This window comes from Melospiza georgiana, chromosome 10, assembly GCF_028018845.1.
Source record: "Melospiza georgiana isolate bMelGeo1 chromosome 10, bMelGeo1.pri, whole genome shotgun sequence".
NCBI classification, from domain to species: domain Eukaryota; kingdom Metazoa; phylum Chordata; class Aves; order Passeriformes; family Passerellidae; genus Melospiza; species Melospiza georgiana.
The window spans coordinates 8,809,811-8,836,257 of record NC_080439.1 but is presented as its reverse complement, the minus strand read 5'-3'; the positions used below and the strand labels follow the sequence as shown (position 1 = coordinate 8,836,257).

Genomic DNA, 26,447 nt, shown 5'->3' with positions numbered 1-26,447 from the left:
GCCCAGCCCGCCCATGACGGACGGCGCCGGCGACCAATCAGCAGACGGTACTTGCGCGCGCATCATGTGTTGCCCCGCCCTCCGGCCGAGGGGAGCTGAGGGGTCCCCGGGGTGCGGGAATGCCCGGGGGAAATGGGAAGCTGCTCGTGTGGGGCACGGGACGTGGGCACCTGAGGAAAATGAATCCAAAGTGTTTTCATGAAGATTGTGACAGAGAAACACAGAGAAATCGCTGGCCCTCATTGAGTGCTTTCCTGACATAATGGCACAGAGTACATTTTCTGATAGTTTATCACAGAATCACAGAAATTCTAGGTTGGAAGAGACCTTTAAGATCATCAAGTCCAACCCATGTTCTAACACCTCAACTAGATCATGGCACCAAGTGCCACATCCAGTCTTTTTTTAAACTCTTTGAGGGATGGTGACTCTACCACCTCCCTGGGTAGATGATTCCAGTATTTGACCACTCTTTCTGTAAAATACTTTCTCCTTAATTCTAGCCTGTATCTCCCTTGGCACAGCTTGAGACTGTGTCCTCTTGTTCTGTCTCTTGTTGCCCGGAGAAAGAGACCGACCCCAGCTCACCATGGCCATCCTTCAGGAGAGACCGACCCCAGCTCACCACAGCCATCCTTCAGGGAGTTGTAGAGAGTGATAAGGTCACCCCTGAGTCTCCTTTTCTCCAGGCTGGACAACCCCAGCTCCCTCAGTCATTCTTCATATGGCTTGTGCTCCAAGCCCCTCACCAGCCTCTCTGCTCTCCTTTGGACACTCTCAAGCATCTCAACGTCCCTCCTAAAGTGAGGGGCCCAGAACTGGACGCAATACTCCAGGTGAGGCCTCACCAGTGCTGAGTACAGGGGAAGAATGACCTCCCTGCTCCTTCTGGCCACACCGTTCCTGATACTGGCCAGGATGCCATTGGCCTTCTTGGCCACCTGGGCACACTGCTGGCTCATGTTCAGCCGACTGTCAACCAGCACCCCCAGGTCCCTTTCCACCTGAGCACTGTCCAGCCACACCGTCCCTAGCTTATATCGGTGCAGGGGGTTATTGTGGCCAAAGTGCAGGACTCGGCACTTGGACATATTGAACTTCATCCCATTAGATTCTGCCCATCCATCCAACCCTTCCAAGTCCCTCTGCAAAGCCCTACGTCCCTCTAATAGATCAACACACGTTCCCAGCTTAGTGTCATCTGCAAATTTGCTAATAAAGGACTCTAAACCCTCATCCATGTCATCAATAAAAATATTAAACAGAACTGGCCCCAGCACAGATCCCTGAGGGACACCTGACACTGGTGACTGGTCGCCAGCTGGATGCAGCACCATTCACCACCACTCTCTGGGCCCGGCCACGCAGCCAGTTCTGAACCCAGCAAAGAGTGCTCCTGTCCAAGCCACGGGCTGCCAGCTTGTCTAGGAGTATGCTGTGGGAGACAGTGTCAAAGGCCTTGCTGAAATCCAAGTAAACAACATCTACAGCCTTCCCTGCATCCACTAGCCGGGTTACCTGGTCATAAAAGGTGACCAGGTTGGTCAAACATGACCTACCCCTCCTAAATCCATGCTGGCTGGGTCTGATACCCTGGCCATCTTGTAAATTTTGCATGATGGCGCTTAATATAAGCTGTTCCATTATTTTGCCAGGTTTATTTTTATTATCACCATATAGTCGTCCACGGGCTGAACCGTCAAAGGAGATATGTTAATTTCCGTATTCCGATAGCTACCGCTGACCAGTGAAATAGAAAAAGTGCCTTATAAAATACTGCCTAACTCAGGAACAAAGAACAGAAATGCAGAAATAAGGGCCCCACGAGGCCATCCTTCAGCACAACAAGGTTTTGGGTTTCAGGGCATGCTGAAGGAGGCTGTTGTCTTTTCCATGTTTGGGCCTTTCACATCAGGGTACCTCAGGGAGCTCAGGTATGGTCAATAAAGAAGCTGCTGAGCCACTGTGGAAGGACGAGGTGTTTACCAAAAAATCTGCCATCACACTTGCCTGTGATGATGTGTTTGAGTCTAAGGTCACCTGGTCCTTGAGTACAGAGGTCATCTGAACGAGAGAGCCACAGAAAACACGGGCCTGTGGTTTTTATCAGACATTAATGCAGAAATCCTCCTCTCAAGCCAACCTTGGCAGATGGAAATGCTCTCAGGTAACTGCAGCAGCTGTCCAACCTCTGACATTCAGAATTAGGTTCTCTGCCCCTCGATCTTGCCCGTTGTACAGACACAAGGCTTCTCCCCTGCACACTGCAAATTTAATCAACAAACAAGACTTTTCACGTTGGAGTTTTGACCCTTTTGGGAGCAGAGGAAACATTGCTGGCAGTAAGAATAACCCTCTTGTCCACGGCTCATGCGAGGGAGCTGCAGCTGCGCGGCTGCGAGCGAGCAACACAGGAGAGCTCTGTTGGGGGAGGGAAAGGGGAAAAAAAGGCCTCTGTGTCAGGAACAGTGAGGCTCTGATCTGTGTGATTTCACCCCTGCATTCTTTAGGAAACAGCGATCACACAACTGCATAAATTCCATTAGAGGACCAATTCTAGAAAGCAGGATAAATGTTGAGCTCTAACTGTAAATACAGGAGATCCAGCCTGCAACAATTAATTAGTTAAATACCTACCTATTTATTTATGAAGCTATTAGAAGAAGGAAAGACATAGATGTTATCTTGGTCTCTCAGATACCTGACACTCTTTCCCTGCCCCACTCCAAGGTTGGAAAGGGGCAAATTAATACAGTATGCAATTGATGATTTTTTTTCTGTTAACTCAAAACTCTTTGCAATGAGAGCAGCAAAGAGAGAACCTTCCCTGTTGCCTCTTGGCAATCCTGCTGTATTAAACTGTTTCTGAAGATAAAACACAGGTCTATTCAGACAGAAGGTCTTGAAGATAACATTTTAAGACAAAATTATACTTGCCTTGTTGTCTCAGTCCACTTTAAGGTAGGTGCTTCATTTCTCATTGGAAAGGAAGAAGGAAGACTGAGAAGGGTTGAGTCCCATTGCTATAGAAATTTAAAAGGGATTTGTGTCCAGCTTAATAACCAGCTCATTTCCATGTGAATGAAGATGATCCTTTAGAATAGTGTTTGATATTTTCATGGTTGTTTCCAGTTTTGGGGTTTCATCAGTCCCATGTTTGCTTTTGTCTCCAACTCCTAGTGGTTCAAGGACAGGGAGAGGAGTAAAAGTAATCGAGCAGCAGTGGCTGGGCCCAATGTGTGTGTTTGTTTCTGCAAATGCTGACACACTGAAGCTGTTCGCAAGGGAGCTCTTGAATTCTCTGAATCCTGATACCAGGATTAGCAAGGCACAGCAATACTGAGCTGACAGTGATCAGAGCTGTATCAAGGGAACAGCACAGAGTGTCTTTTTGCTTAAGAGAGATTTTGGAGTGGGTATTTGGGGTTATAGACACCTCTCATTCAGGCACACACAGCTCCAAATTTTCAGCCTGGCTACCACAGCACACAAGATGCTGCACCTCAGTAAATATGATTTTGGAAAAGGGTCTGCAAACCCCACTAATGCCATTGCATTTTTAAAGACTTGTCTCCAGTATATATTTTTTTAAATATATATATATATATATATATATATATATATATATTGCCACTAGCTAGTATCCCTCTGTATAGAGTGAAAAGTCACCTCCAGAATATGGAATAGCTTTTCTCTACCCCCTTTATCTTTAAAAGGTTCTCATGTCCAGGTAAGATATATGCTAACATGTGCCCAAATTACTACTGTTATTAATGGGGAAAAAAAGAATGAATGGACAATATTAGTAAAAAATTCTTTTAAAGGTAATGTGGAATATACAGCAGCAATTGAGGTAATTTTTGAGAAACAATGTGCAATTTCCACTTTAAAAGGATGTTGAAACATCATGCTCCACCCAAGAAAAGTCAATACACGAAGTTGTGGAAGACAGCTTGCAGTAACAGACCAATCAATCTGTTTTCTTTAAGAATTAAAAAGTACTTACATGAGAAAGAGATAAGTAGTTTAACTTTCACAAACAAAGCAGTAGTTTCCAGTGCTGGAAGATAAAAGTAGACAAATCCAAACTAGACATTAGGTATGCATTTCAGGAATGCATGTAATCAACAGCTAAACCAATTTTCTTGGGGCTTCAACAAAATCAGTGTCAAACCGTGTCCTCACAACTGACAATAATTCTGTGTCTCAGAGAACAGTGGCTTGACAAATCTCACACAGTGATTTATAATACAGTTTCTTTTGTACACCAAGTGATATTGTGGTCAAAATGGCTTTCAGCTTTTATCAATCTATAGTAAAAAGTGTGAAAAGTGTGATGTGATTTTAGTGTGTTGACTGTACTGTGTTGTTCTGTCTTTGGACAAACAGGGAGAGCAGACTGAAGAAGTGCACTTGACCTAAGTGAATTGTGCAGCACATGAGCTTGGATGTACAGAAAGTCCTGCATTATCCAAAAAAGGTAATGACCAAGGTCACTGCAGTGCAAGAACATAAAAGAGTTTTGATTGAAGAAGAATGTCTGGTATACTTGATAGAATTGTTCTTGGCTGATAGAGTTCGTGGTTAAAATGTTGCAATGTAACATGACGCCAAAATTATTGATACAAGCTTACACACAGTATATTGTAGCTAGCAAGAATATATTGAATGTATCAACCAACGTGGCTGTGAAATGCTAAAAAATTGTCAGAAATATTCCATTCTATTAAACAACTGGTTCTTCAGAGCTTTCCCACAAGTGATATTTCTACATCCTCTGTTGCCCTGCTCAAAGCTGCAATGAAATAAAGTAATAGTTTTCATTTTCAAAATAAAAAAAGATAACCCAATCTCTTGGCATCTGTTTGAATAAAACTTATTTGATATCTAATCTGACTTAAATGGATCAGAAATTAATGTACCAAAGATAAGGCAAATAGTTTCTATTTAATCACAGTCTAATTTGCCTGTCAATGTGAAGTCTACTACAAATCATGACAGCAAGTAGCCTGAAGCACCAATTTATTTTCTGTCAGCGAAGGAAGGCTTATCTCCACAAACTTGCTGCCAGTTTTTTGTCTCTACAAAATAAAAAATGCACTCCTCACTCACAGGAGAAACAGAAGTATCTGGAGGTGGATGCATGGAATATGTTCAAAAAATCTTACTCTGTTTCAGTGTCTCAGAAAACAAGTCCTAGGTCAAAGCCATTTGATGGGATCTCGCAGAGATGAGAGCAGAAACACTAACATACATCTTGTGTTCTTTAACCAGGAAACAGTCTGTTCAGTTCAGCCAGCATTTCCTTGCTCTGATGGGTGTCTATGCAAACACAGAACTGATCTGATGTATTTCAGTCAGTTCTAGTAACAATAGATAATATTCATTTTTGATTGTTTGCTTTTGCCACCTCTCCAGCACCTTCCTGCGTAGCTTTGAAAGAGCTTCCAAACTCCCTCTATGCTGCATCCCAGAAAAGAACAAAACAAAGACAATGTACCAAGTTAGCTCTTCCACACAGCTACAGCAGGGATACCAAAAAACTGCCCAAAAGGCTGAACTTGTCACAAAGCTTAGTTTAATTTGACAATCATCATAAGGCATCCATGTAAATGAAAAATTCCCACCAGGGTCACAAACATTCTCCCAGTAAATAAAATATGTTAGAACAGAGGCCCGTGATTCCAAAAATCGCTAGTGGTTCCTGGTCTCGACCAGGCTGCCGCTGCTGGCAGTGGGGCCCAGGAGACGCAGCACCAACAGCGGCAGCTCCGGAAGTGTAAAGTCAGCTTGTACAAATCTCTTTCAATAGAACAACAAATGAAAAGGAAAGAGATTTGTGTAGAAAACATCATTCTCCGTCCTTTCTGGGAAAACAAAACAGAATTTAAAAGATAATCCCATTCAAGGAGCAAAGGGCAGAGCTTGAAGTTCTGTAGCCCAAAATTGCTGATGGCCCATTTTTAAAACTAATGAAGCACTACAGAGGCCTGAGTTTATTATTGCTTTATCCCAGTTCAGCCCAGGCTAAGGCTATGGTGAAATCCAAATTAATTTAAAGCCAGAAAATGCAGATCCAGTAACAGCACCTAAGTCCTCATCCACACATGGGTGTAAACAGATACTTTTGGTGAAGAAAACAAAGCCCTCCCAAATTTCCTCCTCTTCCTGTCTATGCAGATCCCCATAGCAAGACTAAAATTTGCCCTGGAGTATAAAACAATTTCTCTCTCACATCTCTGTTAGCTGAGTCTTTTCCAAATGCTTTGCGTTTTGTTCATACTATCCTGGTGATGCATCAGCTCAGAGATGCCTTGTGGAAGCTCACAGAGAGCACACAGGTACCCACAGGTTAAAAAGTTTGTGGCACAGAGTCTAAGAACCATCACCTGTACTCTGCAATACCCCAGGACACTTTACCCTTGGCTTCCTGAGACCAAACAGCACAGAGGGAAGACAGTGTCTTACCATCCTACATGGCTGGCCAGTGATCCAGAGAAACAGCACACCAGGGAAATGAAATGGCACCTTACTCCCACCGTAAGTCAAAAAACAGACTTGGGTAAAGTGGGACTTAAAAGTTTCACATCAAGAAAGATGGTGCTTCCCTCAGATTATCATATGACAGGGCCACTGTTACTGAGGCAAACATTATTCAAGGCAGTAAAATCTTCACATGGATATTTTCATGGCTGACTTACAGGCCAAGATATGCTGGGGATCTTAAAAAAATTACAGGTCTTGGTAATTCCTCCAAAAGGACAGAATAGAAGACACAGAGTGCATCTGATGCATGTGCCACACATCCTGACACACTAGCAAAGGTTGCAGCTAGACTTGTCAAAACAGTTAAAAAGATTTAGGCATCCAGTTAGTACCAGAATTGATGGCATTTGGGAACCTAATTTTAACTTTGAAAATTCAAGCCTACACATTTCTTTATTGCTTGTCCCATTGAGTGCAAAGGGAAAACTGAGGGTAGGGTTAGCAGAAGGATTTCAAATCCATCATAATGTTTCCCTGTTCTTTTTTATATATTTCTTAATATATATAAAGAGCATCATCATTTTTATTATTATTATTATTTAGCCACCTATGGGCAGGGGGGAATGGGAGCTATTTAAAATTAGTTTTTCATTTAAGCATTAGTCCCCTTCTTTCCAAATCACAATACCTCTGTCACAGGAAGGAGCATAACATGAAAACATGTTTGCTGCCACTAACAATTCCTGAGTCTCTCCTTTGCAGAACTTTAGCCCAAATATTAGGACAATGACAGCTTGACACATACACACTCCCCAGCAACATACACACAGCAAGTAGGACATACTCCACAGCCTCAGTGGCCTCAGACAAAAAGAAAAAATAAGAAGAAAAAGAACACCCTCCCACGAAACAACAAATCTGAAGAAACCATCCAGAAGAGCCTCAGGAAAGGGAACTATCCACTTTCCATGAAGAAGCAACAGCCCAGGAGTCCCTGCCCAGTAAAAATTGAATCAAAATATTCATCACACAGCTGGTGGAGATCTCTGAAACCTGGCAGTATTACACAATGGATACTTGAAGGCACATTTGCTTTGTGTTGTGGGAGAGAAATCCAGTTACAACACACTGCAGCTGCAAGGCTGAGGGAAAGGAGGCAACGCTTGGTATCTTTCCTCTGTTCCTGTCCCCATTTTCAAGCTTTCGTGGCTGGCATGAACTGGTGATCTAAGCAGACACGTTGACATCCCTGAGTGAAATGGCACCATTTGTGGCCTCTGAGACTTTGTCCTCAAGCACCATTGCTGGTGTGTCTGTAGTGACTGCTGTAGTGTCTATGGCAGGAAGTGGATTCAAGCCCTGGGATAAGATCTGCTGGATCGTTTTCCGCAAATTGGGGTGCAGCTGGTTTTGGGTCTGGTAAAAAATTTCTAAGGCAAAAGACTTGAGAGTGCCAGTGCAAAGGTCCTCGTAAAGTGGAATTGTGTACATCCGAGACATCTACAAAAAAAGGAAAACAAGACAAAAACATTTCAATGAAAGTCAAGAAGTTCAACACTTCTACAGCTACACTCCAACAGCCCTGAGTAACTTCAGACTGCAGACAAACAACACATTTCTTCAAAAGACAGATGAGTCTATTCTAAGTCTGATACAAGGATTTTTATGAATGGTAATAAAAAAAAATCTGCTCTCTGAGACTGAGCTACTTCCACAAATAACAGAACTATTTTTAAAGGCCAAATAAAAGAGGCCACACTGAACACATGCATTAACCTTTTGCTCCAGCACAATAACAACTACTGAAAAGAACTCGATGAGCCCTAGCCTTGCTTGAAGTGTAAATATTCAAATAATCACGTGATTTAGTAGTGCAAAAACTGGTGGTCTGGAAAAGCCAGGGCTGCTGCAAAGCGATACATAAAATGCACGGGGCAGAGCTAGGATAAGGGTATTGAGTCAGGCTAGAAAAGCAGAGATTATCTGTAGGCATTTGAAATTACATCTGCCCATTCCTCCCCACCGCTAGCAGGTGAGCCATGCTCAGCCCCTTCGCAACACACCTGGGCTACACTTGGCCAGGAAGCAGAAGTTCCAAGGTCTTTCACGTCGCATGTCTCATGCACATGTCTCATGCACTGAGAGGTGCAGTGAGTTTAATCCAGCAGTTAGTACCTGGTTTTCCAAGAAGCGACGGACTTTGTAAAGGTCTGGGTAATAGTCATTTCGGACTACAATCTGCAGCCAGCGGATACGGATTTCTGCATTCATGGAGTCCAGCTGAGAGGAGTAACATTCCGAGAGCTTTTTTATCACCTCTGAAGAGAGCACATACACAGAGAAAGAACTATGACCTATTTTGTCAATTTTGAGGGTCATCAGATAATAACAACATCAAATCACAGAATCATAGAATCCGTTGGACTGGGAAAGACTTTTGAAGATCACCTATTCCAATCCCTCTGTGACATGGCCTGGGACATCAACCTGACTTTATAATGTCAACCAGAGGCAGGGATCTTTAGAATTCCATCAATTATTCCCTGGATAATTTTCTACTATCCTGGCAAGAGTACTCACCATGTGGCAGTGGTGATCCATCCAGCAATCTGTCCAGGAAAAGCACAGTTTGGAACGTTCTCCATTTAGTGAGGTCAACACTGCTGGCAGCAGCAACAGAGTCCAGAGGCTCTGTAGTCCAGAGTTTGAAGAGTGTCTCCACTGGTCTGGTCAGACTGGATCCCTGAGATAAGTCTGGCTCAGCTAACGGAGGTCCTGTAGCATTGAGCCAACGTTCAAACTCCAGTCCTGGAATGAGGAGCACCAAAAATGTGGAGCAGAGACCTCTGCAGGTGGCTTGGCTGCCTCAAAGTCCAACTGCTCCCATAGTTAAGGGAGGTTGTAACAACAGCAAGCAATAGTTATAGTGACACAACAATCTTAGCAGCCTCATTGGGACAGCCTATGGAACACCTGGAAGAGTGCCAGCAACACTGCTCCAAACCTCACTGTGAGTTTTCTAGAGCTCAGCAGTACAGTCAGTATAAGAAACACACATGCTCTTAAGGCAGCCAGGTTGACAAGTACCTATGTTCAAATTATGCTCTAATGTTTGTTGCCTGCATTTCTCTCTCAGAATTTTGAGGAAGACTGACAAATATGAAGAAAACCCATTTTATAAAAAAAGGAGGTGAGAGGGATGACTAAATTCCTCCTACCTACCAGTAAACCCAAGCAATTTATATTTATTTATGCAACTAATTAAAAAAAAAATTTCTTCACAAGCAGCAGAGCCTGCTTTCCAGCTGCTCCTCTTGGCCTTTTACCACCTCTGTACTTTTCTAACCCATGGCAATACTTCCTGTTCCACACCATCTATGCTAAAACTCCTACCTTCTGCATCCCCTGAATATTAGCCAGGCAAAAATTAGCAACTTCTGTGGTTAACTCATTAGCCTACCAGTGGACCAAATAAAACACAAAACTGCTGAGCTCATGCCACAGCTTTTCCCATAGAAAACTCATTTCCACAGGCAGTTTCCTCTCCAGAAAGCCTGCAGGCACCCAGTATCCTTAAGAGCTGTACTCTTACTGTCCAATGGGCTCAATAGCTTTTCACAGGGATGGACACATGGCAGGATAACACGAGTCTCATTTCTTTAAGAAAGTGAGATAATAAGCACCTCGGAGGCCACAGACCTTCCACAAATCCACCAACTGCTATAAATAGGGGATATAAGGGAAAGTGAAACATTCTGGAAGATATTTTATATGTATGGGCAGGATCTTGGGGAAGTTACAGTTCTCAAAGCATGCTTTCTGTTATTAAAATAGATTAAATTTCAAAGCGTGTTCACCTTTTCCCTGCATTTAAGCATGTGTAAATCTCACAAGCACTGATCATTCTGACTGCAGAGTGAAGGTGAGTTAATGAGAAAGTTAACCAAGGGACAATCAGCTAATTAATGACAAAATTCTCAGCAATTTCAGAGGTTCTCATTCCCCAGTGTAGAGGCAATAGCCACAAATTCTGTCAAGAACATCTGGTTGTTGCTAAACTATTTTGTTTGCCTTAGCATTTCCCTGTGCATCCTCCAAGCCAAGTACAAAATTCATCATCCAGGTTTTCTACAGTGTTTACAGTTAGCTTAGTAAATCTCTTACCTGCTTTGCTCTCAACACATTGCTCTTTCAGCTCTGGAAAAAAATTCAGGAAGGAATCCAGAAGATCTTGAGCCACAACACTGGTAAATTTATACTTCTCAATGTAGGCCTAAAATAGTAAACATTCAAATTATGATCAGGAGTAAGACAGCTTCCTTTTAATGTAGAATCACTGCATGCCACAACAATGACAATGAAAAAAATACAAGCATAAGAGTAGGAACAATTATTTGAAGGTATAAAAAAATGAAGAAAAATATTCTCCCTCCTCACCCAGTTAAATAAAGAAACAAGAAAAAAGACAGTAGCTGACAGCTGAGTATAATTTCATTTTCCTTTTCCAAAACAAGGCAGTAGCTGACAATTTTCTATAGGTTTTGTAAGTGTGCTTCCAGGCACCAACCTGCCCCAATACAGTAACTAAAACCTTTTGTCACCCTGGGTAAAAAATCCAAGTTAACACTTTTTAGCAGTGAATCAAGTCACATCTTTCCAGTCACACACAACCTGTGCTGGAACAGCTTTCTAATTACTTGGAGGAGAGAACAAGTGACAACAAATATATACTACTGCTCTGTATCTAGCACCTCATGAGCTCAGAATCTTAGAAATCTTGTACAAAGATTCATGTAAGCTGACAGACCCACAACTTTCCTCCATCTCTGACACACTTGTATTCAACTTTACCCTTAACAATTAGCCACAGTGAAAGAATCTGGGGGAAAAAAACTCAACAACAAAAAAATCAGCTCTAAATCTCAAGAAAACACATATTTACACTCACTCTTAGGAAGGAGTCAAAGTGTCTGGGGTCACCACAGAGCTGGGACAGGTAGTAAACAAAGCAGTAGCCTTTCTCATAGGTGAAGAGGTTCATTAAATTACTGGGATTTACACCTGAAAGAAGACAACATGATAAGAAACTACTGAGGAGAGTGATTTCCAGCCCCTTCTGAGTTATACAGATTCCTTAGAGACCACCAAGGTGAGACATAGTGACTTAATAAAAACTAAGCTTGTTGTCAGTACATTTAAGTTACTGCAGTAAATAAATAGATGCAGTCCAAAGATAGCCTGAAATATTTTTTTTAAATCAGTCATTGTAAGGTAAGTAGTAACTCCCAAAGGAATAAGCCACTTCAAACTAGAGGTCACTGAAAACAGATCTGGAACTTGAAAACAAATCCTTTTTTTTCTTTTTTTCAGTGCCAGGTTCTGGGAATCACCATACCACAAATTTTCAAAGCTATCAATAAAACGTAATCACTAATTGCTCCTTTTTTGAGGCTTTCACACATGCTTTTCCATTTGACTCCAATATCATCTCCACTTGCACTTTAGGTTGTTTTAAATATCATCTACATAGAAGACAGCTTCACCCACCCAACTGTGACCACAGACCTAGAGAACTACCAGTGAAGGAGACAGGTAAATCTGGAGTGCAGTCATGCATCTGCTCAGGGAATAACCAAACAGCCTCTGCACAGCTCAACTCAAAGCATGACCTGTTTATCTGCATGCTAAATACATACATAGTTCTTACATGAACACATAAAGAGAGGAACACTGAATAGCAGAGGATTTTATATTATGTTTCCAAATATTTCCATTTTAAATACTTTATTTTACATGTCCAGAATTGCAAACCCACACAGCTTTCAAGGCAGTTTTTCACATGCTTTCTACTCAGTAAGTCTGTTCTTACACAGAACAGTATCTATAAAGATGAGTTACCCAACCTTGAAAAAAACTTGAAAGCAAAACTTCCTTACTTGTTTTGAGACTTGTTTTTACAAACCAATTTTTTTTTTCAAAAAGATATGCAAATATTAGTAATTTTTTGTGAATATTTCACCATAGATATACAGAGGTGTAAAATTTTGTGTAGAGCAGCCTCAGCCAAAAGCAATACCTGGCTCCAGTTTAACCTGAAGCTTGCTGACCGGGTTGTCTTCTCCAAGGAGCTTCATCTGTCTGTGGAGAGCATCGAGGCGGAATGCAGTCTCCAAACACGTGAAGGCAGCTCCTACCCCAGAAAGTAACTTGTTAGTTGTGGGAAAATGATCAGCAAAAGCTGATCTGTGCAGGACTGGCACAGGGACAAACTAAAAGCTGCTGCAAGTGCAAAAGACAGAACAGTGAGACAGAATCACAGTAATGTAATGGCAGAGGAACTTGAATGCAGAACATCCTTGTAATTAGTAATGGAAGTCAGAGCCTAACCCAGTGTATTTCCTCACTCTGATCATGCATCAGGCTGCACTGGAAATCAAAACAGCATGAAAACTATGCTGAAGTGTACATCCTTGACATAATCTCATCAGTTCTTGCAAGATAGGGAAAGCAGCACTGAAAAAAGTACTGTACAGGTAACTTTCAGGGAGCCATCAAGTGCTGCAAAAGCAGACTGTCACTGGTAGAACAGTAAACACAATTCCATACTCAGTGCCAAGAATTACTAAGCAAATGTCACCTCTTGAGTGGAAAGAGAAAAGAACTGGATTTGGTTATTGTATTACAGATCCTGGGTATATTTTAAAGCTTTATCTATCATCCTACCTGGTTTTTGCCCTAGATATTTCACCTTGCTCTCATTAGGACTTTTTACAGCTGTGACTGGGTAAGCTACTCCTTCTCCCTAACTGCAATATACAGCATTCCATGCTTTCAAACCAAACCAGCTGTATTACACTGCCAAGGCAAGAGATCTTTCCTATGCCCTTTCAGACATTAGAAGCTGCAGAAAATGGATTTTCAGATTCAGAAGATACTTAACATCCATAACTATTAAAATTTTACCCTTCTTTGCTGAGATTTTAACCTGAAGTCAGGGTTTGTTACATAACACAGCCTCAGACTCTCAGTGTAACACCCAAATCCCACATAGCCAAATGTGAATTAAGAACCAGGATATATCTGGAAAACAAAAGAACCTGTATGAACAGAGAAGGAAGTGGACCTGCTTCCCAGGGGAAAGCAAGAACTAGGGTAACTAGTGTTAAGGGCAATTACTTCAAGCTACAGAGAGGAGAATTAAGCAAGATCCAAGAGGAGTGGTAGTCAGTGGACTCATATTTCCCTAAACAATACCATTGCAAAGATGCCTATTTACAATCAACAGAAAAGACTCCAGAAATTATGTCAGAGAGGGTAAGATTTAGAACAAAGGTCTGTCTTGGAAACAAAATAGAATGGAGAAAGAGCTTACTGAAGAATTGCACAGGGAAAAACATTTTTTTAGTTTCCCAGCAAATGCTTCTTGAAACAACCAGCTCTAGAGAACAGACCAAAATCAGAAAGGATTTTGTTCTATGTTGGATGGAACAGACTAAGATGATGAACAGGTTGATATCTGCTGACCTACCCACATTACTGCCATGTATAATGTGACTTAGGACAGTACTACTCACTGAGAATTACTCAACATAAAACAGCTTTCAAAGATATATAATATGCATTGTAACATCTCCATAGATGCTCAGAGCACTTCTTTGCCTAAACTTGTCATCAGTTCATGTCCAAAAACAATATACATGAATAAAAACAAATGCTTTCTTCTAAACATGTTTACTGTCACGATTTCTAGGAACTTTTCTAAGATTGTTTACATTGGATGCTTGAGAAAACACATGGAACTGGCTTTTAAGAACATAACAGGACAAACTAGAAAAGCATACATTCCCATTATTCACTTCAATAACAAGCCAATTAAACTTAAAAGAAAGAGGAATAATTTACTACTTATATATTCTAAAGACAGCATCATAAAACTGACCTGTGAAATTCACTGACACAAGTAAAGGCAGGGTTTACAATGCTGCAGGAAGCCTCCAGCACATAAACAGCTACATAAATCTGCACGTTTTTTTAATGCTACTGCCATCATTCTTTTTAACAGTAGGTAGCTACTAACTGATCAGAATTAAAAGGACACTTGTTCAGAGGACAGTTGTTTCACAATGTAACTTTTATAAGATTTCTTACATCTTTCTCTGACGCATCCTCTGCTGACCTTGCTCTGACATATCAGCTCCTGCCTGGTACCCAACAGTAGTTCCAAGTCCCCACAGCATTGTGCTAACACACCTCACTCAAAGCCCCTGGTACCATATCTGGTATTGAGCCCACTAAAGCCAAGACAACGTCAAACTCTAAGTATGCAACATGTTCAACACAAACTTTGGGGCTGTGTGTGGGTGTGTGTTCCAGAAATAAAACAAAGCCTAACTGAAAACCAGCTCCCTACAGACTTCTGAGCTTCCAAGGCAAACACTCGGAGCAGGCAGCTCAGAGCTGTGGTGAGAAGGAGCACAGGAGGAGTTCAGGAGCTGTACCGTAGGTCTCGGTGGTGATGCGGCGCTGCGCGTAGGTGGCCAGGCCCTCGCTCAGCCACATCTCCTCCCACGTGGCGTTGGTGACCGCGTTCCCAAACCAGCTGTGGGCAACTTCGTGAATGACGTCAATGATCAAAAACTCATCGCTCTCCAGAATGGAAGAGATGATGAAGGTCAGGCATGGGTTTTCCATGGCAACAATAGGGAAGGAAGGAGGAAGAAAAACAATGTCATATCTAAAATTAGGGAGAGAAGAAAGAAGAAAGGACATGAGTAAATTGCAGCTAGAAGACACACAGTAACATTTTCTGTTTTCAGAAGACATGGTAACATTTTTCTTTCTTTAGGGAAGGCTCTTCTGAGACCTTCTTGTGACTTCAGGAACAAACTTTATATACCAGTGGTGCCTAATTCTTCTGATCAGAGGATCACAATTTATTTTGTTGGCCAAAGACCTGCTTATGTTTGGATGTAAAGACTTGACAGTCTTTTGATGTCATCAAAAGAAGCATTGTGCTCCCTTCACACACACAAACTCATCACAAGTTGTATATCTGGGAGCCACAAAAACTGTTTACACTGTAAACAGTAGTGGAACACAGTGTTGAGTCCCCAGAGTCTCCCAGGAAAGAGAGAGGCTAGGAAGCTGTCAATGAAGGAATTGATTTCCTACACATGCAGTGTCATCAAAATAACGTTAATCTGTCTGCTTTGGAACACAACAGTAATATTTGTTTTGTTTTCTAAATTTCTTTACCAGTGATCAGCACTGGCACACTGGGCCATGTTCTCAGATTATTTCAAGCAATACTTGTCAAATCAACAACAAGGCAATCTTCCTGCTTACCTTTAGCAAAGAAATCTAGGAAACCTTTGTAAACATTTTCTCCCATCCAAAGAGGCAAGTATTCTCTCAAAACCACTCTTTTTTAATATATAGTCAAGCTTTTCAAGAGCTATTAATGTTGGTTTGGGGGACTTGGACTCTCAATGAGTCTATACTGAGATATTCAGTATTCTCAGGCATGCCACAATAAATGCAGAAATAAATGAGATAAATAAAACAACCATACATTTTAAATGGTATCTGGCCCAGTGCTGGACTTACATCACAAAACACTGCAGTATGAAAACCCTCATTCCTCAGGAAAGATCCGCTGTTTAGAAACCTCCAGTTCAAACTGGAGATTCCTAAACAGAGGATCTTTCCACTGCAAACCAGCTAAAACACCTTCATGCCTCCATGGTCCTTCCTGCCACTTGTGGAGACAAAACTCCAGAGTCTGTTTTCAACTACTACAATGCTGCCAGCTGAAATGCTAGTTTGCCCTGCTATAGGGAGAAAGCATGATAATTTCTCAATACTGTTTTATTTTATTCCCATTGCACATTCCCAGGAGACTGATTAAACTCACCTTCCCCATATATAGGGGCCATACAGACTCTCTGCAGCAGTCAACCAGCGTTCCACAATGCCAGAAAGTTTGCTGATGGCTGTTGGCAGCAGGCAAGGCTCTGCCCACACTCTGCTCCTGTCAGAAAACAGAAAACATCAGGTGATACTTCAGCAAACTGAATTATCTCTTAGAAAAAAAAAAATAGCCTTACCACACTTCCATGTATGGTAATGGAGCAAGGAGACATCCCAGCAGACCTGGGCCTTCCCAGACTAATGCTCCATGGAACATGGCAAGAGGTAACCAAAAATCCCTTCAACAAGGCTATGAGAAAGCAGCTGTAATGATTTCAGGGAACACTAGGCAACATTTATGGAAGAGGAATATATCTTTGCCAGTGCAGTGCCATGAATTTCTTTATACCCAACTACACTTCAAACTCTCTGTGCTCACAGCTCATGAACCCAACTGTTCCCTTTTCAATGACTCAAATCCTTGCTACTTTACAGTATGAAGCACTGTACAGAGACATAAAATGCAGAATGAACTCACTGCAAATCTTACCTTGGACCTATGTCTGCATGTATGAGGTCTCCAGCCACCAGGGCCACTAGGTAAGCAGGAACTGGATATTCCATGTAAAATTGATATACACCTTCCTCTTCTAGGTAGGAACTTTGGGTGGCACTCATCAACACCTGTATGCCTGCTGGAGCCTGGAAGACCATCATCATACACATCAACTCACCAGATAATCACAGCTGAATGACTGAACCACACATCTCTAGTTCATTTTCATCTATGCCTGATGATATACATTAAAAATAATCATTTACATAACACAAAATATAACATTTCTGTGAGGTTTTATACCACAATCTGCCCAATCCATGAAAACATACCAACTGAAGATATTACTCCTCCTATATGACTGCTGGCCAAAAGCACCTACATATTAAATTATTTCATCTATACAAAATGCAACATTATTTGATGATGATTTCAAAAGACTTCAGGTTTTTTCTTTCAAAAATTGGTACAATAGAGTTGAGTATTATCATCATCAATAACCACTATTGGAAGGGGCCAGCCAAATTCTCTCTCGTATTTTTATTTCACAATTACTCTTTCAGCACTGAGTACAAGGAAGGCAAGACCTACACATGGTAGGCAACAGAGTTACCTTCGAGGCACTACCCTGATTCTTGCCCAAGAACCAGAACTAGACCTAAAAAAATCAGTATTCTTTATAACACTGAATCACAATATTTTTAGATGTAAACTGCTAAAAATACATGATGTAACTACACTTTCACAAGTTAACAGCAGCTAAGAGCTCTGTGAACCATCCCCAGGCATCCCTTACCTTGACAGTAGCTGAGTAGGTGCATTTCACTGCAGGGGTGTCGAAGCAGGGGAAGAAGGAGCGGTTACACACTGAGTGTCCCTGGGTGAAGACAAAGGGCTTGGCATTGCCATATGTCAGCTCTGGATCCAGCCACCAGATCTGTTGAAACACGATGGGAAGAAGAGATGAGGGAAACAGAAAATGTGATAAGGATGAACTGTCAAAACCAAAATGTGCAGGATTGTGGGGGAGAAGCACCACCTCAGCTGTTTAGCTCCCCAGATGAACACCTGGCACAGGGCACATTTCCATCTCTAACAATACATCTTTTTACTCTGCTTTATTTGCTGGGAATACTCAGAAAAATTCTTACTGTCTGAACACTGAGTGGTGACATGTAACATAGTGACTGCCAGCCACTCACTATTTCTGTTATATCGATCTGCTTGGTTAATAACAAGTCTCTAACAAACATCCCCACAACCTTCTTCTCAAAGGGAGTACTCTGGCTATCTCCATCTTTAAAATTAAAAATGAATAGAAGGGGTCAGGTAACATAAGTTGAAAAGAAAAAAAAAACACAACCCAAAACAAATCCAAATCCACAAACCAAAAATCCCTGAAGCTGAACAGTGTACACATTATTATCTGTGACCCTGACACTGCCCTTCTGGCTGAAGCATCAAACATTTTGACACTATGCAAAAAAGTCGGTATATGCAAGAAACATCTGGTCAAGGACACTGGAGGCCCCTTTTTACAGAATGGATAAGGAAATTCTGGGTGGTCACAAAAGAAAAGCCAACAAAACACACCACTGAGCATGTCAATTTTCAGTACCAAACAGCAAATAAATCACAAGTCAGACCCTCAGCAAATAATTAGAACAGATTAAGAATAATAAGAAAAAGTCCAATTATTTGCCTTTTGGTCTTTCTGTTTAAATGTTTGTGCTTTCACGTGCTCCCTGCCTCCAACTTTGAAGTGTAGAAGCAATTTTAAATAAGGATTTCCTTGTAATCCTAGAACTCTGGAGCTGAACTCTGATGGAAAATATCAAATATTGTGAAATGTGCAATAAAATTTGAACCACTGGAAGTCTTGGAAACAGTCAAGCACAAGGAATAAAACTTCTGAGTCTGCTGAATTCTTAGATCAAAGCAACCAATAAATCTGAGATCAGGGAACAGCAGTTAGTGCAAATACTAGTTCAGTTTTAGTCCTCAAGGGAAAGCAACGAAACACAGAAGAGAAGTCTGGGTACTGCTCACGTTTTAACAACATGTTACAACTCTGTCTCCTAGTTCACTTTTAGAAGTTAAAGTTTTCTCTGTCTCCTTCTGTCCTATAAGGTTACTTTTTGATATCTTCCCTTGCCTGTAGACCTTTTTCCTCAGATGCCAGTGTGCTCCTCTCCCAAATCATCCACTGCAGCAGCCCCCCCAGGGATCCGTGAAAGGTGAGGGCAGGAAACAGAGTCAGCAGTTTCAGTTATTCCCATAGAGTCTCACACTTCTGCTGGCAAACGTTTGGGGTTTTTTAGGAGAGAGGAATTACAAAATTAAAAGCCTTTATCTAAAAGTAAAATTAATCTCTTGAAATTTGTTTTAAGATTACCCTCTTCTATTTCAAGCCTGTAGGGCCAGAATCAAGCCTAAAGCAGGACTTTCTGAGGAGCCCTGTCTGTTCACACCCATGTGCTGCATTTCAGGGTAGCACTGCCCACAACCCTGGGTCACAGCCCAGGGGCACCTACAAAGCTACAGATTTTCAGTACATTTCTCATGGATACCTGCTTTTCACAGCAATGAATATAATGTCTGCAATGCCACGTTATGGAACTAGAGACAGCTCTTCCAGAAGGCATCTGGGGACACGTCTCTTTACACATCAGTAACTAGGAACTCCCACCCAGAACACGCATTTACAAAAAAATGAAGGTGCTGTGTTTAATACAGGGTAGTAGTTTTCTCACGATCCAGGGAAGAGGCTCAGAAATTACATTTCAATTTCTGCCCCAATGCCTTTTAAAAACACTCATCTGATCAGTGGTTTTGTGCTTGCATCACAAAGTCTGACTTCCAATCCTATCGCTGGCCCTGCTGAAGAGACTCATCTTCAAAACATTGTTTCCTTTGCTTTTTGAGAGACAGAAGAGGCTAACAAAGAAAACAGAGAGATAAGGCACCACCACACCTAAGCTGCAACACTTGAGTAGGAAGGAAAAAGGGCTGACAGAGAATGTCTTTACAGCAGAGAGACAAGGGGAAGTTCTCCCTGAGCAGTGCAGGAGGAAAACATAAGCAGGAAGGGAAGGGGAACCAAGAGTTGGTTCTTGTTTACAAGAAACTCCATAAATTAAGGACAACTTCTTTTCAACCAGTCCTGCTTTATTTGACATTTGGTTGAAGTTAAGTGAAACACCAGCCCTACAAGCCAAGTGGGAAAACATTTGCAGAGGATGAAGTATTTTTTTCCCCTGTTTTCTAACGTCTGCAGCTACATGGCAAGCCTCTGTCTCTCTTTCCAGACACACTTGGAACAATGATGAAAGTTATCCTGAAACAATATAAATAGATCTGTAATATAAATAGACCAGGCTATGCTGCTGGACAGAGGCAGGGCTATGGGCTGGGGAAAATGAGTATAAGCAGCATCCCAGAAAGGAGTGAGAGGCACAGGGTGCTGCTGGGCAGGTGGTGGAGCATAGGGACAGAGCAGCATTTGGGGCTGTATCATCTACTCCACATGCAAACCCCTCCTGCACTTCCCCTTGGGAAATACACATGACATTATCATCAAGCTCTTCATTTTTATCTAGCTTTTCATGTGTACAGGAAAGCTGTTTCACACATTAAAGCTGTTCTGTGGTGCATTTCAATTAAAAGACCTGCTGCATGATTCCTCTGCTGAACAAAGGCTTTTGGCAGCCCAGGCTTTCCCCTGCCCACATACTGCAAAGAAGTCCACACTTTATAAGACACCTGCCAAGAGTATAATTTTTATTGACTTAGATCATAATCTTTTGCCCAAATCTGGCAAATGACAAAGGCAATTAGCTAAGCCTCTTTTAATTTTAAACCTCTCCATGTTTCTACATGCATTATTGATGAAGGTGGCAGGAAGAGCTGCAAAGCCACAGCTTCTGTTCTAGGCAAACAAGCTGCTCTATCTGATGACAAAGTAAACAAAACACCTGAGATGCAGAGCACGTGACAGAAGCAAGGCACACCTGGGCAGCAAGTCATTCTATGGGGACTGAGAAATCAAGACAAATCTAAGGAATTACAAGGATGTTTTTAGCACTGCAAAGAGAGCTGTCCTTTCTGCTAAATCCTGAAGATGAGGAAATATTATAATTTTTGTACCAGAACCCAGAGGAGGATTTGCATTTAAGGAAAGAAAATAGCACTGCCGTTAAGATGTGCACTGCCAAATCAGAGAAATGACACAGTGGGCAAGAGACAGGGGCAGATTTTTCTCTCTAGGGAAGGAAAAAAGAAAATATCACACAAGAGTATTACCAAGAAGTAAGGGATGAGGTAGAAGAAGGAGAGGAAGAACAGGACTATTGTCCCTGATATATCTGATCACTGTACGCCTTCAGCCCACACCAGGAGAGATACACAATGACTGTGACAGTCTTGCCTCTGATGGAAACTGGTGATGTACTGAGCATATGGTTTCCTAACAGCACAGGGAGCTGGAATGCTCTGTGAAATGCAGATTTAATCTCTCAGCTGTCTCTCAATGTCCATCAAACAACCAAAGATCTTGGCTTCTTCCTCCACACGAGAAATAATGGGACAGTCAAATAACATGTCCAGATGGCTCAAAGCAAGTCTATCAAGACAACAGGTTTCCAATTTTAAACACTACTATCTCTGCTGCTGATCTTACTGCCAACACATTCACACTGCACTGTAACATGTATTTACTGTTTTATAGGTCCCACAAGTATGATAAAGGTCCCACAGAAAATAAACCCTGACATAAGAAGAATACATTCCTAGAATGGCCAAAGAAAATAGAACTTTTATAAGAGAGAGGTCTGACATTGTAAATCTGTGCCTCACTGACAGAGAAAAGGGACTGCCAGGATATTTACAAGACATTAGTATAAACCATTTAACCCTTATACACATAGGGGTTACTCATCCCTGTTAAAGTGCAGGACTGGGCCAAAAAACAGCAGTGACAGAGAGCACTACAATAGCACCAAATCACTTTGGATCCAAACAAAATAGCTCAGCATGCTGAACATGAAGGGCTACAACAGGTGCTACTCGAGGACAAATATTTTGCCAGCCAAAACCTACAACAGAGAGTGAACAAACATGGTAGGATTTATGTCAGTGAGCATGCCTGCTCCTGCTTTCCAGGATCACTTGGGAAGGGCAGTGCATGTCCCCAGTGCTGTGACCATCAATAATCTTGACATGAACCCTTGCAGCTTCGGTTCAGCTGAAGCAGGACACACTGTTAAAGGTACAATAAAGACTTCAAAGAACAGTATAAAGAATAAGTAGCTCACCTCTGATCCATGGGGAGCAAGACAACAATAGAGGCAATGAAAGAAATGTCCTCCAGCATCCACACAGGACTGCGTGTGGGGCCAAGGAGACAACACATAAATACAAGGTGAGACTAAATAGACATCACATCAACCCTGAACCTTCCAGTGGTTTTCACATTCCCAAAGCCAGATCAATATTCCAGTCATACTGAGATCACTTCTCCATACACTCAGCAGGACAGGCTGCCCCTTTGGCAACAGGGCTGGCAAAACACAGGGGAAAGCACAGGCTGGCCTAAAATAAAACAATTTGTTCAAGAGGAGGAAAGCACGTTATCATGTACTTTGGGAGGTGTGGCTCAGCCAGACTGAGAACGATTACACAGCACACAGCAATGCCAAATTAGCTTTAAAGCCTTCTCACCATAAACAAGGCAGAGACTGGACAAAAGAAACAGGTTCCTTCATAAACCCGGGAAAAAAATAATGAACGGAATTTTCTGAACACACTGTGAGCTTCATGGCAGAGTCTTGTACAAGGAAATACTAAAGCCAGGAATTCCAAAGGTGAAAAGGAACAATATCCAAGTGGATCTGGACTTTAGAAGTGACAGAATCTTCCTTAATTTTTGCACTTCTAGTGAAAGATTATAACATTTAAAAGTCACCATATGACCACAGGAAACTTCTGTCAATAAAAGTCTTCATGTGGAACTCACTATTCCGAGTGAGCCAATATATTAAGACTACCCAGATCATTCCAAGGATGAAATTACTTTTGTGATCTTCCATGTAGTATTAAAATTAGACAGAGAAACACCCAGCAAACACATTCTAATCAACAAGACTTTCCTATCAAGAGGAAAGGCCTGCTACTTACTTCCTGTGGGTTGTGCTGCAAGAAGCTTTTATTATTCAATTCTTGCTCTTGTTAAATACATTGTAAAAGCCAAATAGATCTACACATTTACTGGTATTGACCAGAGCAACAGCAACACCAAATCAGAGGACTGCGAGACAATTCCTCTAGGCAACATAGATGCAACAAAGTTGCAAGACTCTTATAAAAATACATCTCTTTTGTAAAGAGATTCATGAACCACATGATGAAAATCACCTCAATTTCCAACCAGACTGTACGGTAATAAACAGAACTGATGTTTCCGTGAGAACTTCATATTTTCACTTAAAACTTAAAAAACTTCTTCAAAACACAAGATCTGATAAGCAGCACCTAAAAGGCTGGGAATAAAGTGCTTCTAAATACCAGGGGTTTAAAAGAAGCGACAGAATTTACAAAGCATTTCACTGCTGAAGAAAGCGAATCCACAGACATGAAAGCACCTCCATGGCTACATCCAAATGGGCGTTTTGGGCCATTTCTCGTCCCTTCCTTCAGCAGATAACTTGTAGGAACCTGTGGAATCACCCCTGTTCTTCTCAAAGCTCCTGACCATGGCTCACTGGAACACCAGCCTAGCTGTGCAAGGCCTGATTTTGTTAGCAGTTGGCAAAACCCCCAGGGAAACTCCTACATTGTGCATGATATAATTTATGCTCAAGGACTGGGTCGAGGCAGGAGTTTGCAAATTTTCACTCTCCCCGCCAACAACTGCAATGTCCTTAAAGAACGAAAAACTTTCAAATTACAATAGCGATGGGGGATGAATAGGCTTGGGGTCCACGCGATGGGGGAAGACAGGAGGGAGAGGGGCTGGGTCGGTCCGGGCACCGCTGCTGAGTGCGGCGGGGGCCGGCGGGGCTGGCAGCGCCGGGAGCCCCTGCGGGCAGGGCACAGACGCTGCTGCCCGGCGGGCTGGCACTGCCAAGCCATGGGGCCAGGGGCAGCACCGGAGAGGCTGGCACCGAGACACCTCCCGCCGCCTTTGCTGAGGAGCCGGGGCGCTTCCCCGACGGTCACTTAGAACGGGAGCAAAGATGTGCGGGCGGCACGGGAGGGCTCTGCCAGCCGCCTCGGGACCCGGTTTCCTACGTTACCAACCCCCGCCCGGTACTCACGGCGGGGCCGTCGGCCGTGGTGTAGCGGACGATGATCTGGAAGGGCTGGTGCGGCTGGAGGGCGGCGGGCAGGGAGACGGTGAGGGACGAGCCGTAGTCGGTGAAGGGGTCCACCCTGAAGCCGAGCGGGCAGGCGGAGCAGGGCGGCTGGGCGAAGAGGGGCAGCGGCGGCGGCGGCTCGGCGGCGGCGGGCGGGGGGCCGGCGGGCGGGTCCCCCGGGGGGGCGGCGGGGGGCAGCGGTCCGGCGGCGATGCAGGGCGCCGAGAGGAAGGTGGCGGTGGCGGGCGGGCTGGCGGCGCAGGGCGGCGCGCAGGGCGGCGGCGGCGGCGGGCAGGGCGGCGGGGGCGGCGGGGCCGGAGCGGCGGCGGCCTCGGCGGGCGAGAAGGCGAAGGCGCAGGGCGCTTCCCCGGCCGCGGCACGGCGGAAAGCGGCCGAGAGGACGCGCAGCGCCGGGTGCACGTCCAGCACCAGGGCGCGGGGCTGCGGGCGCAGCGCGCAGAGCTCCAGCACCAGGCAGCCCGCCAGCGCCCGCGCCTCGGGCCGCAGCTCCAGCCCCAGGTGCAGGTGCCTCAGGCTGAAGAGCTGCGAGCTGGACGCCGACGCCACGTCCGGCGGCGGCTCGGGAGGCGGCGGCGGGGCCGGCGGCGCCTCCGGCCCGGCCGCGGAGCCCTTGCGGCAGCAGCACAGGCCGGGCGGCCGCGGAGCCGGAGCCGCCATGGAGCGGCGGCGGAGGAGGAGGAGGAGGCGGCGGCGGAGGCGGCGGCTGCTATGTGAAATCCATGGGCGGGCGGGGTGGAGGGAGGCCCCGGCGGCCGGAGCGGCCGGGGCGGGGAGGGGGAGGCGGAAAGGACCGGCCGAGGGAGCGCAGGGCCCGGGCCCGGACAGCGGCGAGCGCGGCCGCCGGGGGGCGCCGCGGGGGCGCCGAGGGGCGCTCGAGGGCGGCCCCGCCCCGCCCCGCTGCGCGCGCACCCGCCCTGCCCCCGGCCCGCCTCAGCCCGGCCCGGGCACGGCTGGAGCCAGCACGGGCACCGGGACAGCCCCGGGCACCGGCACCGCTCCGGGAGAGCAGCGGCCACTCGTTCATTCCCTCACAGGCGTGGGTATCCGCGCGTGCCGCCCGCCATGGCTCCGTCCAGCCGTGCCCCTTTCGCAGGGCAGCTTTAAGCGGCCCACGCAGAGCTTCTCTCCTCTCGCATAGCCCAGCCCCGGGGCCTGGCCCGGACACACCGATCCCAGAACTCCTGCTCTGGGCACGGCCATTGGCCACGATAGCCCGCTCGGATCACTGCTGTTCCCTCAGACCCAGCTCTGTCCCTCTGAGTGCCTCACTTTCACCGTCCCCAGCTGCACCACAAACACCCCCACAGCCTCCACGGCTCCCAGCAGGGCTGATTCTTGCACCCTCATCCCACCAGTAACGAGTTTGGCTTCCTCACTCCTCCTGGTCACACCCCCACATCGAGCTCACAGCTAACCCTAAATAACCTCCCTTCTCCCTGCATCCCCCCACACCCGTTTTCTTTTTTAAATCCCTTCTCTCCCAGCTGCGCTGCGCGTGGTTTCCTGCCTCCAACTCTCACTGCAAACTGGCCCCAGAGCCCAGGCCAGACATAATGTGCTTTATCTTCCCCAGAACTCTGGGTAATAAATCACACACCTTCTACTACTGCCTAGCTAAGTGGGAAAGGGCAGAAATCACAAAGTTATCAGCTTTGTAGAAGCACTTGTTTCTCTGTGTGGCAACGGCGGGAGTCAGCAAGCTGGAAGGAAGGAGGTGTGTGCAAGTAACTGTGATTTGCACTCCCACCAGCCCAAGAGAAGTGCAGTCTCTGCCCCATGTAATGACACTTCTGTAAGTTATTTTCACTCTAATTTTCACTGTTATGCTTTGCCTACCTCACTGCCTGATGAGGCTTCAAGACACATATTTTGGACAAGACAGGAACATTTCTCACATGGTTGTGGGTTTAATGAATCCATAGTGGTACATTCTGAAAGCTTCCCAAGCCTTACACTAACAACTGCAGCATCTGCACCAAATTCCAGCTCAGTTTCCACTGTATCATCACACCAGAGGCACAAACTGTGGCCTCAGCACATTGTGGCTGAAGTTACAGGCTCAGCCAAGGGTTAAACAAATCACAATATCACCCTCCACCGACCTGAAGCTAAAGAAAACCTTT

At 44.3% G+C, this 26,447-nt stretch overlaps 1 protein-coding gene across 2 annotated transcripts in view; it reads right to left on the bottom strand.

Moving 5' to 3' along the window:
• Nucleotides 1-4,009: 4,009 nt before the first annotated feature.
• ABCC5 (ATP binding cassette subfamily C member 5) overlaps nt 4,010-26,447 on the bottom strand; it is a 68,210-nt gene continuing 45,772 nt past the window's right edge. Inside the window, exons 1-11 of one of the 2 annotated variants that reach the window (XM_058031586.1) lie at nt 24,265-24,981; nt 17,748-17,888; nt 16,946-17,097; nt 16,400-16,516; nt 14,985-15,220; nt 12,563-12,676; nt 11,435-11,547; nt 10,651-10,759; nt 9,067-9,294; nt 8,662-8,804; nt 4,010-7,986 (exon numbers count right to left, since the gene is read on the bottom strand). In XM_058031586.1, the coding sequence (XP_057887569.1) occupies nt 7,714-7,986; nt 8,662-8,804; nt 9,067-9,294; nt 10,651-10,759; nt 11,435-11,547; nt 12,563-12,676; nt 14,985-15,220; nt 16,400-16,516; nt 16,946-17,097; nt 17,748-17,888; nt 24,265-24,981 (2,343 nt within the window). In that variant the 3' untranslated portion in view covers nt 4,010-7,713. Of the gene's footprint in view, nt 7,987-8,661; nt 8,805-9,066; nt 9,295-10,650; nt 10,760-11,434; nt 11,548-12,562; nt 12,677-14,984; nt 15,221-16,399; nt 16,517-16,945; nt 17,098-17,747; nt 17,889-24,264; nt 24,982-26,447 lie in introns of those variants that run through there. The other variant, XM_058031588.1, reaches the window with a different exon arrangement.